Source organism: Mesoplodon mirus (assembly GCF_964341445.2).
Source record: "Mesoplodon mirus genome assembly, chromosome: 16".
NCBI classification, from domain to species: domain Eukaryota; kingdom Metazoa; phylum Chordata; class Mammalia; order Artiodactyla; family Ziphiidae; genus Mesoplodon; species Mesoplodon mirus.
The window spans coordinates 26,860,876-26,873,247 of NC_138992.1; the positions used below are offsets into that span (position 1 = coordinate 26,860,876).

General features: G+C 34.6%; 1 protein-coding gene across 1 annotated transcript in view; it reads right to left on the reverse strand.

The window, feature by feature from the left end:
• PKHD1L1 (PKHD1 like 1) overlaps nt 1–12,372 on the reverse strand; it is a gene marked incomplete at its 5' end in the record, with an annotated part of 152,794 nt that overhangs the window by 130,277 nt on the left and 10,145 nt on the right. The window contains 6 exons of the mRNA XM_082600825.1: nt 243–316; nt 843–896; nt 4,260–4,353; nt 5,820–5,877; nt 10,057–10,165; nt 11,086–11,230. Of these exons, the coding sequence (XP_082456951.1) occupies nt 243–316; nt 843–896; nt 4,260–4,353; nt 5,820–5,877; nt 10,057–10,165; nt 11,086–11,230 (534 nt within the window). The remainder of the gene's footprint in view (nt 1–242; nt 317–842; nt 897–4,259; nt 4,354–5,819; nt 5,878–10,056; nt 10,166–11,085; nt 11,231–12,372) is intronic.

Below are 12,372 nucleotides of genomic sequence, written 5' to 3' on the forward strand. Positions count from 1 at the left end.
TAATGGAATCATCTGGATGACAGAAGAAAAGAAAAAGAAACTTGAAGAAGCTTACTTCAATGTCAACCTTAGAAAAAGGTAATTCATACATGCTTACATGACACTGAAAAGAAGCCAAGGTAAAGAGGAAATGTTAATTTTTTAAAAAAGGGATGAGGCCACAGGAGAGGTCTAAGAGAATATAAAACAAGGAAATAGTCAGACATTTCTGAGAACAATGAAGAATGATGACTGACACTTACCAATGTAAGTTCCAGTCGTCTTACAAATCATAGAACCCATGTCTCCATTTGGGTGATCTAGTTTTAGACCATACCTAATAAAATACATATGTTAATTTCAAAGTTTATATTGACACTGAAGTTTTAAAATATTGTGTTTCCCTTAAAAACATCTTATGAATTTCAGAATATATATCAGGATAGAAACTGTTGCTACAACAGAAATTTTTGTAAAATGAAAATACTTCCCAGTCTTGGTTGAAGTTATTTGAATAAAACTTCATGTGAAAATTAAATATTTTGTAATTAATTTGGTTATCCCCATTGATACTCTTTTTAAAGAATTTAAAACATTACCAAATGAAACAATTATTTGATAAAGGTATTTCTCAAAACATCTTTCTCAAAATAATCTAAAAGCAGTTCATATCATACCATACTGGAGATAGTAGATATCAGGTTACATCTAACTATATAAATGATTGCTAATTTACTATAAAAATATTACAATCTATACTGTTATAAAGCATTCAGCTATGCAATACTGCTAGAAATTATTTAAATCTAGTATGCTTGTATCTACTATTTATTTTTCTAAAGAAAATTATTTGAATTACTTACAAATTATCAGATTGTGGTATGAGAAGTTCACAGGGCATTCCTCCAATATAAACTCTGTATAAATATTTTATTGGAAATGATCAAGTTGTCTTTAATACATCATTTCAAAATGCTCTCCTCCCACCAAGTTTACTGCTACCTTATATTTTTTTCCCAATCACTTATTATTATCCATCATTCATTCACTCAACAAACATCTATTGACCACTTATTATGTTACAGTTTTTGCTCTAGGTACTGGAACACATCAGTGAACAGAACAAAGATCCCTGCCCTTATAGAACTGACATTCTAACTTGGGGAGAATGACAATAAACATGATAATAATAATATATTTGGTGTGTTAGGAAGTGATAAATACTATGGGAATAGAAAATGTAGATAATGGGGACTCTTCCACCTGAAGTTCAATTAATTCAAATACAAAATATAATTTTCTAGTTAAGTTTCATACTATAAGAATTAAACAAGGCCCACAGCAGAGGTCCCACAAAGTAACTGGATGAAGAGGATGTCTAACAGCATCAGTGTCAATGAAATGGGAACAAGAAGCTGAGAAGGATTAGAAGCTGAGAGGAAAATCTGCCTTCACATTTCCCCAGCTGACTAGGTCGACCCATTGCTTTAAGGCTGATAGAACCCAAGGAGATCGGAGGCTTGCAGGTAACTGACTGCTATCACATTCTTTGTACCATCAGAACAAACCCCCAGCTTCTGGGACAGCAAATCCCATACTCAAAATAAGGCCAGATACAAACCTCAACTATAAAAAATAGAGACTTCTATTTGCAGAGAACTTTGAACTTTTTAATATACACACAAATTCTTTCATTTGATCATTACATTATGTTGTAAAGAAGTAAACTGAATTACTGTAACCATTGTAGAGATTTATGAATTCATATTCTCTTTCTAACTTCTTGCCTCACTGCAATTAAATAATAAATTTAGCAGCAAACATTTATAGGCACTTACCACATTTAGTCCTTGCAACGACCTTATGGGTTAGTAACTATTACCCTTCCATTTCACAGATGAAGAGACTGAGGCAGGGAGGTTAAGTAGTTTGCCCAAGCCTGCAGCCAGTAAGGGACAGAACAGGAATTCAAACCCAGACAGTCCTGCTCCAATGTGTGCTCTGAACCGCACCCCGTAATTCCCAAAGTGGTCTGGGCTTGCCTTTCTATGGTAATACTAACCTATTTGGCCTTAAATACATATATTTAACTTTTTTTTCTCATCTGATCTTTTAGACCAAAAGTGCCTTAATAGGCACTAGGTCCTTCAGTCATTTGCATGTCCTCTATCATTTGTACCTGGTCTGAATTTGGAGATTGGGCCAAACTGACAAGACTTGTGAGAAGCAAAAGCAGCTTGAGCACTTGGGTCTCCTGACGTCCTGTCCAGGACTTGGCCCATTGTTTCCTGGTAACAGAATTCAGGCACAGTGAAATGCCTTGAGGGCCCCAGTGTCACAATGAATGTGGTAGAAATGAGATAAATGCAGCTCTAAAACCTTTGTGCCTCCTATTAATAGGTGTGTGAATTTTTTTCTATCTATCTATACTATCTCAGGGTTACCAGAGTATAGGGGCTGGGTAGCCTGCCCTCTGAGGTCTCTTCTGACTGTGATGCTGTGATGTCATGAAATAATTTTTATCCATTCCTTTGTATTAAACAGAACTAAATTTCAACTACAGTGGAGAAAGAAAAGGAATCACTTTGAAAGTTAAACTTTCTATTTTCTGCCATCAGTAGGGAAAGGATGACTTAGAGAACCCAAATTAAGAATTGGAATATAAGACATTCATAACACTAGGGGGTGTGGGGAAGGGATGAACTGGGAGTTCGGGGTTAGTAGATGCAAACTACTACATATAGAATGGATGAACAACAAGGTCCTACTGTGTAACAGGGAACTATATTCAATGTCCTGGGATAAACCATAATGAAAAGAATATAAAAAAAGAATGTATATATATGTATAACTGAGTCACTTTGCTGTATAGCAGAAATTAACACATTCTCAATCAACTATACTTCAATTTTAAAAAAAGACATTCATATGGACTTGAGGATATGGGGAGGGGGAAGGGTAAGCTGTGACAAAGCGAAAGAGAGGCATGGACATATATACAGTACCAAACATAAGGTAGATAGATAGTGGGAAGCAGTCGCATAGCACAGGGAGATCAGCTCGGTGCTTTGTGACCACCTGGAGGGTTGGGATAGGGAGGGTGGGAGGGAGGGAGATGCAAGAGGGAAGGGATGGGGGAACAGATATATATGTATGACTGATTCACTTTGTTATAAAGCAGAAACTAATAAAAATAAATAAATAAAAACAAACAAAAAAAGACATTCATAACACTCAACTATATGGAAATAGACAAAATCTTTATTTATACTAAACTGTCCATATAAAATGTTAAATATTTGTTTCTCTATTTTAGCAGTTCTTTTAAGATCAACATGAATATTTCTAGAATATTATAGATTCATGCAAATGTGATTTAACTGAGAGTTCTACCCCACAGAATGCCAGATAAATTATCTTTATTTCATTTAGTAAAACCTTTCAAATTGCATGTTTTACAAAATTATATATTCATATGTACGTGTATGTGTGCTGTCTGAGTTATTATTTATCCATTTATTCATTTTACATATGTATTCAGTAAGCATGAAGCATCTTGAAAGCTCTGATACTGATTCTGTAGGAAATGAACAGGACTTTCAGTCTTTCAAGGCAGGACTGAGATAACCCCACCAATGCTAGAGGAAGATAACTCTAGTGACAGTGCTAGTTTCCTACCCAAAAGGTGGAAACTAGTATTTTTTGATGTCAGGTAACCAGCCAATGTTACCATCTGGTCCACAGTTAGTATATGGAGGAACCAGGATTCAAATCCTAGCCTGTTAATAAATTATTGACAGTTTTTAGTTTCAGCACTGTCCCATACATGACATGTAGTAGAAAAAGTGCCAAATTGCCTGTTAGGAGACTTGTGTTCTCTTCCTGACCTTGACTAGGTGATGGACTTCCAGGCTTCCAAGGCGTTTGTTTAATATGTACAAAATGAGGCAGTTAGATTAAGTAACAAAATTCTCCAGTGATGAAGTTCTGTGACTTTAGCTTAATTACTATCGGACTTGCTTCCATGTACCTTCTATAAATAAAATCCATCATAGAAAAATAAGCAATTATGTCATACTAAAAGAGAAAGGTATACTGGCCATTGCTTCTATGTCAATGAATCATGGCAACAGTCTATTTTTCTTCCTCTAATATGGCTGAAAAACACTAGTTAATCCCATCACATTGTAGTGGTTTTTAATATCATTGGACCCATTATTCATGGGATATCATGTCTCATTTATGAATTATAAGAATATGTTTCCACATCAAAAACTTACCTTAAAATCCTAACATTTCTCCCATTTGAGCTTAGTGCTATATTACTTCCATAGACATCAGTGAAGATTCTGCCTTGAATTGTTATTAGTGTACCTAAAAACAAACCAAAGAAAAAGCTCTGTGTAAGATTATCTATCCATATACCCATACACTTAATATTAAAACTTTAGAGGTTTTCCCAATAAAGCAAGCATCCAGACGCTTACATCTTGTGTTCACTACTATTGTTTAGCATTGTTCTGAAAGTTCTAATACAATAAACCATGAACAAATAATTATAGTATTAAAGAGATATCTATAAGTATTTATAGCTTAAAGAGGTGTTTCGTGGAAGATAGGATGAATTATTCAATAAATATTGCTTGGGTCATGGGTGATTTGAAAAAATGTAAATAAGATCCCTACCTTATGCCAAAAAATGAAATAAATTCTACGTGAAATAAAAATTAAATATAAACAATAAAACCATACAAACTCTTGAAAAATAAGTGAAAATTTATATAATATTTGTAGAATCAGGATTGTGGGATCTTCTACAGCATAAAAATAAAGGGAGAAATAACAAAGGTTAAGATCTATAGATTTGATAATAAAAATTAAGTGTCTGAATGACAGAAACATCACTAATAAATTTTAAAAGCAAATAATAAATTCAAAAAATATTTCCTCTCTATATGATGTATATATGGTTAGTATTCTTAAAATGCAAAGAATTCTTGCAACTTAATATGAAAAAAATGACTAGCCTTAAAAAGGGAGACGAACCAATAATTTATAAAAAGAAGAAATACAAATGGTTAATAAATACAAAATTAATTACATAAATCAAAGAACTGGAAAAAATTTTAAAAAACCAACTATATTCTTCACATAAATTCTTCTTAAAAAAAAAAAAGAAAAGGAGAAAAGGCCTCCTGCCTTCCAGCACCCAGTGTCCACTGGGCTTGGAGCGGGTGGAACCAGGGCCAGTGCCCTAGGAGAAGGTATAGGAGTAGAATTTTTCACATAAATTCTTGAAATAAAATGAGTACCTAGGGCCTCCCTGGTGGCGCAGTGGTTGAGAGTCCGCCTGCCGATGCAGGGGATACGGGTTCGTGCCCCGGTCTGGGAGGATCCCATATGCCGCGGAGCGGCTGGGCCCATGAGCCATGGCCGCTGGGCCTGCGCGTCCGGAGCCTGTGCTCCGCAACGGGGGAGGCCACAACAGTGAGAGGCCCGCATACCGCAAAAAAAAAAAAAAAAAAAAAAAAAAATGAGTACCTAGAATTGTTAAGGTTATAGAAAAAGGCATTTTCATATATTCCTGTTGAAATTATAAATTGGTATAACTATAGCTATTATAATAAACACTGGAAGCAAACTAATGTTCAATAGAGGGAAAGTTTAATACATTATAATAGATTCAGATGCAGCTATTAAAAAGCATTAAAATTTTTTTTAGTTGTTTTATAATCAGAAAATGCTATTTATAAATTTTTAGGTATCATGATAATTTTATGTACTAAAAATTAATTAACTATTATAAACAAACAAGATATTTCAGCCGTCATATAACAGACCTGGAGTTCCAGATAAAGGTGTGATGCTCCTTATTGTTGGGGTTCTGAAACTTTTTGCCTGTAAAATAATATTGTTGATAAGCAGTCATCTCTATTTTGTTCCTAGTTTTATGAAATATCTCTGCTTATTACATTATTTATATTTGAACAATATCCATAATATGACTGTCAAAATATTCCTTTTATATATGAGAAATAAAGTTCAGAATATTACTCTGATTATTCAAAATCTTTTCCTTATCCCCTAAAAATCCTCTTTCATTTCAAAGTGTTTCTACTTGGAATTTTAAAATTCAATCATCCTTTTGTTATCAGTGTAAGTCAAACCACAGTAATAAGGCTCTCTGGTTAAGATTTTTAAGAATTTGGTGGAATACAATTAAAGAAAGCCTACTTTGGGTTAAGATTATAAAGAAAAAATAACAAAGCATTTTTCAAAAACGTAGAAGCAAAACTTGGAAAGAGTTCATCAGAGTAAGCTTTAGTAACTAAGCTAACGATAATTTTCTAGAGTTATTATACAAAAAATACTTAGAACACCACCTGACACATTGGTTATTATTATTCAAGTAAACATATGCCAACTTCTTTTTAAAAGACAAAATGAGAAATAATTACCACAAAAGGGAAATTTGAAAAACAAAATTAATTCTGAACAGGCAAAAAGCAGAGCTGATAGACTAAGTTTCCTCAATAACTGGGATACAAGCAGATCAACATCTACACCTAAAAACAAATAATGTAGGAGAAAAACAAGCTAGAAATAGATCAAGAACAGTCCACCTGCACAAACACAAGGGTACCTCAGAAAAACAGAAGAGGACAGAAACATGGGCTGTATTTTTAAGGAATAACTGAAGTTTTTTGGAGGAGGAAGGTTGCTGGTGGAGAAAAAGATGGCCTCTACATGAATACAAAAATTATATAAGCAAAATAACCTAACACAAAGTAGACTCTCACTAAATGTCAGCTGTCTACCCCCCCCCCATTCTCATTCAGGAATAACCTAAAAGAAAGATGCCCAGATACTTAAAGTAAAAGGACAGATTTCTTTCAGGCTTCCAAGAAGAGATAAATTTTGAAATTTGAGGCTAAGAATGACTTCAGACTCATTCTTTTACACTTCAGAAATGGTTAATGGAGAATCTATGTAAAAGTAATAAGTAATATAATACCTAGTCAAATGGACTTTGGGCAAAATATCATTTTTAGAGGTAGTAAGGGAAAAGCTAGAGGAACTACCAAGTGTGTGTAAATCAATCTCTCTAAGCCACAATGTACTCACATAAATTACATCTGTGGCAAAAAATAATTGAAGAGTGCATATTAAACAACATATTAGTTACTATTATTATTTGAGGAGCTAGATTAGAAACAGATTTTCAATTTAATACACCATCTACAAAGAAAAGAATCAATGAAGATGGCAGAGCAAGTTATTTTATAGAAAATAGAAAATGAGGGAGAAGGTTCTGAAAATTAAGAATAATTAGTCTGAATAATAGCAGTCAAGGATAATGATAAAAAGTATTAAAGATAAAATCAGAAAATAGTATGAGAATTAGATGCTACAAGTATGCAATTTTGTAAAGGGTTTTAAACAACCCAATAAAAGTGTGCAAAAGTTATTGGTCCTGATAAGAAAAAGTAAGCGTAAGCACTTAGAGACGTTTAAAACAACTGGACATTGCTGTGACATTTTTATTGTATTTTACATAATATTGAGCCACAACAGACTGGAAATTTTTTAAAAGATGATCCTTCACCATGGGTTGTTTAAGACACAGGACCAAGAAACAATGGAGATATGATTTCAAAATTCCAAACTAGAGCTCTATATCCAACTAAACTGTCAACCAAATGTGAGAGTAGCATGGAAGTTTTAGTATTGGAAGGATTTAATTTAACCTATTAGTAGAAGGAGTTTATTTTCTAAGTACACTTTTCTCCACTAATATGATGGAGTAGTAAATCAAGAAAAAGGAAGACATAAGATTTAGGGAGCAAGTAGTGAAATGAGGGAGAGAGGCAGAAAGTCCCCAGAAAGCTGGTGAAGGGAGACCCCATGATGATTGACTGCTGTGCAGCACATCTAGAGAACAGGCTGCCCAGACTGGAGCAGGAGCACAGAATTCAGGAGTGATGTCTTTTAGGCAAAGATGATTTGATAAATTACCTAATGATTTAAATACCTTGAAAAAATATCATATTTCTGGTGCAGAGTTTGATACACAGAAAACTAGGCAAATACCTACACACACATAAAAACCCAGTTATTAACTCCAAGCAAAACAAAATACTGTATGAGAGAGAAATGTAGCCACAGTACAATACTTGTTTCAGCTATGAATATTACTTATACAGACATAATCATGTTATGAATATTGATCTAACCAAAACTGGGGCAAATCTAATTGAGAGAAGGAATGGGAGGATATCTGTGTGTGTTGGAGCTGGGAAGGGGTAGCATTTTCATCTCAAACATGGCTATAATTTTCCCCTCCCTGTATCCTCACCTGCAATGTCTTTGCAGCTCTTCCCATCAAGAGATGGAGGCTTGAATATGGACTGGCCTTGGAACTTGTTTCAGCCATTAGAATGTGGTTCAAGGAGCGTGACATTTCTGAGCCTAGGGCTAAAGGCTCCCTGCATACTTCTGCTCTCCTGAGGGATCCCTGCCTCCATCATATGAATAACTCTGGGCTACTTTTGGAGGGTACAGACACTATACAGAACAAAGCCTAATCAGCTCAGTTGTTCCAGCTGAGGCCTCCCAAATGTGAAAGCACCTAGCCAAGAGCAGCAAAGGCTCCTACCTAATGCACCACAGACACACAAGCAAGCCCAACAGAGATCAGTCTACCTCTGCCCAGAACAGAAGAACCACACAGCTGACCCGTGGCTACATAAGCAATATAAATGACTGCTGCTTGAAGCTAAGCTTGCGAGTTGTGTTACACAGTACAAGTTAATAGATATAAGAATATAGGTGCTAAATTCTCATCTTCCATTGTAAGAATTATCAATAAATAGATAATATTGATAGTTTAACTATTCAGAAATAGCAATAAATATATTTCTAATTAAGAAGCCTATTATTAGAAATATCACAACAAATCATATAAAACATTATTTGTACATACATTAGAAATAATATGTTTCTTCTTTAGAACAGGGGAAAGGAATAATAACGTGCATGGCCTTGAATGTTGTATGTGAACAGTATAATGAAGAAGGACAGAGAGACCAACAGGCTACAGCAATAATGGCTGAGAAATGACACGGCCAGAATCAAGACCAAGGCCATGTCAGGAAAGAAGATAAGGGGACGATGAACTTTAGAGCTAATCTGCAGGGTAGGATCATCATGGTTTGGGGCTGAAGATGAAGGAAAGGGAGAAACCAAGGATGTAACAGGTTTCTAGCTTGAGATGTGTGAGAAATACCAGACAAAAAGTAGGGTTACGGAGGAATACGAGAAGTCCAGTTTGAGATTTGTTGAATTTAGGTTGCTTTGGAGCCATTTTGGCATTTTATTCTAGGAAACAAAAGATGGCTCCACATTTAAGGAGAGAGAAGGGAGCCAGAGATATTTGGGATTCATATTTGGCAATATATTTGGGAATCGTAGACGCTTCTTGAGGACAGAAGTCATAACTAATTTCCTCAGCATTTCCTCTTATATTGGAACATTACAGCACTCGGTAATTCACAACTTAAAGCATAAATACAATTTTTTAAAATATATGGGATGGTCCTTAGAAGAAAATGTATTATAGTGAACACCTATATTTAGGGTAACTAAATTTTGAATGGCTCTGTGCTACATGCAGTCACATTTTATCTCATTGCATTAGAAAGTACAAAGAAAGGGAAAAGAGTTATGTCTTTATTTAAAATGAAGGTGAGTCTGATGAAAACAGAAAAAGGAAACTCAAACTAAGAGCAGAAGTGGAGAAAGAGAAAAAATAGTATGAATAAGAAAATAGTTTGGAAGTATACAAGTTTAATTCATTAATAAAATTAATTTAAAAAGGTAAACATGAAATGATAAAAGAGCTTCCATTACTATAGAAGATAATTAACAGTGGGTGAAATTAAACTTAGCTACATGCTAGTAAATTATTTAATGTGGAAATAGATAACAATCTGTAAAATTAAAAAATAAAAACCCAGTTCCGCAAGAAAGAAAGCGTACGATCAATTACACGTAAGTTAGAGAGGAGATGCCACGTACATGGAAGCTGCAGGCCCAGCTGTTGATGTGACCTTTGCAGATATTATTTTCTGCAATAGGAACCCCATCCACACTGACTCTAATAGTGTAGGAACCTTCTGGCATTGCTCTGGAAAGCAAATGAAGAACACATAAGGAATGCAAAACTCTGTTATTTAATGTATAGCATTAATGTACATGTCATTTTTGAAAAAAAAGTGCCTTAAATTCTAACTGTTGTACAATTAAATTCAATTTTATATTATGGAAAGAAGATGATCTCCATCCTGAACTCTGTACTGCAAATTCTAACATTATAGACCTCAAGCAAATGCTTACTTATTCTGACTAATGCATTGGTGCTTATTGAAAAGGAAAACAAATGTAATAATAATAATTTAAAATAGTAACATATCATCTTGGTGCAATTATTTTATGCTTTACTTTTTAAAAAGTTTTAATAATGTTTCTCTCTAAGTAAGCTGAAAAACAGCCTAATGTGGATGGAATCCTTTGAAATATGGGCTACCTGTCTCAGTATTGAAAGTTGCCATTTAAAATGATTAATTTTTTCTCCTAAGTTGCTAATAACAAACATCAATTTGAGCTGATAGTAAAGAACTTGAAATGTCAGTCTACAAAATGATCATCTTTAATCTTAATGACTATGTCAAGATTCTGAACAAAATTAATCAAACTGGACAGGAAGGCATAATTTTGATATTTTGAAGAGCATCATCACAATTTAATAGTGGCCATTTATCTCCTAAAAAAGATCAATAATGATAATAACTCTAATAACCTGGGAAAGGATATAGAATATATTTTGATCATGCCAATATGTGGAAAGAGTATTATAACTGAATATAATAAAGGTATAAAATAGTCTACACATCATGAAATCAAAAATAACAGCTGAAAAAATATAGCTGATAATCAGAAAAACATTATTGTAATAGCCAGAGTGATAAAACTATTATAATACTGATATGCATAACTGTGGTTCTGATATGATGAAAATGATTTTATTAAAGATACTTTAAAACATACCTAGTATAGCATGTAATTTGAGTTGAATGACTTGAATCTTTTTCTACATCACAAGAAATTAATCGGAAAGAAGAAACTAATTGCACACTGTTTCCCATCTCAGCATTATCAACTCCATAGTTAAACTGGTTTGCTTGAGCAAAACCTGGAAGAATGAAAGCACTCAATGATTAATGGAACTCTGTTTTCAAAGATCCAACACTTATTTCGTATTGAATCATTGAATAAATAATAAGAAATAGTACTGATGTAAGCAATTAATCTATTTCATATTCACCCCTATGATTGTAATCCTCTTTGGAAACATGAAAATTAGCCTTTAATTAATTTTTTCATAAAAGCAATGCTTGAGAACCTATTATTTGTCAGGTTGTTAAGTGCATTGTAATCAAATCGCTTACATCCCAGTAATAGGGTGGGGAGGGGTGGAGAAACAGACAATATATAAATATATACCACCAGATGCTATGTCTAGTGGAGATAACTACTATGAAAACAGCAGGCTAAAGGGCATAGAAAGAGGAGACAAAGGGAACACGATTTTATAAGACATAGGGTCCTTACCTTGAGTACCTATAAAGCAAAATCTGAGGTAAGGACTTGCAAGTAGATAGTTTATTTGGGTGGTGATCCCTTAGGGACAAGAGAGAAGAAAACCTGAAGAAGAAAACCTGGACACCACTGAAAACAGCTGGGGTTCAATCTTGCTGGAAAAGACTTTTAAGGAAAATATAGAGAGCCTCTCAGAAGCAAAGAATCAATGGGAAGAAGCATTTATTCATCAAATCCTGTCCCATTAGCTGACAGTTCCCCATGGGGGAAATGGCTTTTCCTGCACTTTCAGGCTGCACATAGGTGTATGCCATCTGGGTTCCAACATCCCAAGTCACTGCATCAAAGAAGCCCTGGGACAAAGACATGCTGTGGGACCTGGAGGCTAGAGCTGGAAGCACAGATTGAGTCAAAGTACATGGGGAACTTTTTGCCACTTCTGTGGCTAGAATAAGAGGTGGGAACCAGGATGTGAGGCTGAGTAAGAAAGGCATCTGATACAGTTGATTCCTTGTACCATACAGATATGCTCAGGCCCTACTTTTAAGTACAATCCATTGTCAGGTCTACAAGGCAGTGGCCACCTAAGAGCTCTGCTAAAGATTTAATACAAGAGGGTTAGTGGGACATGCAACAGGCTGCAGTAATACAACTGGTCCTGGGGCTATCATTAACATACATGTCCCCTCTCTATCACCCATTGTAATTTCCCTAACCATTAGCCAGAACTTCAGC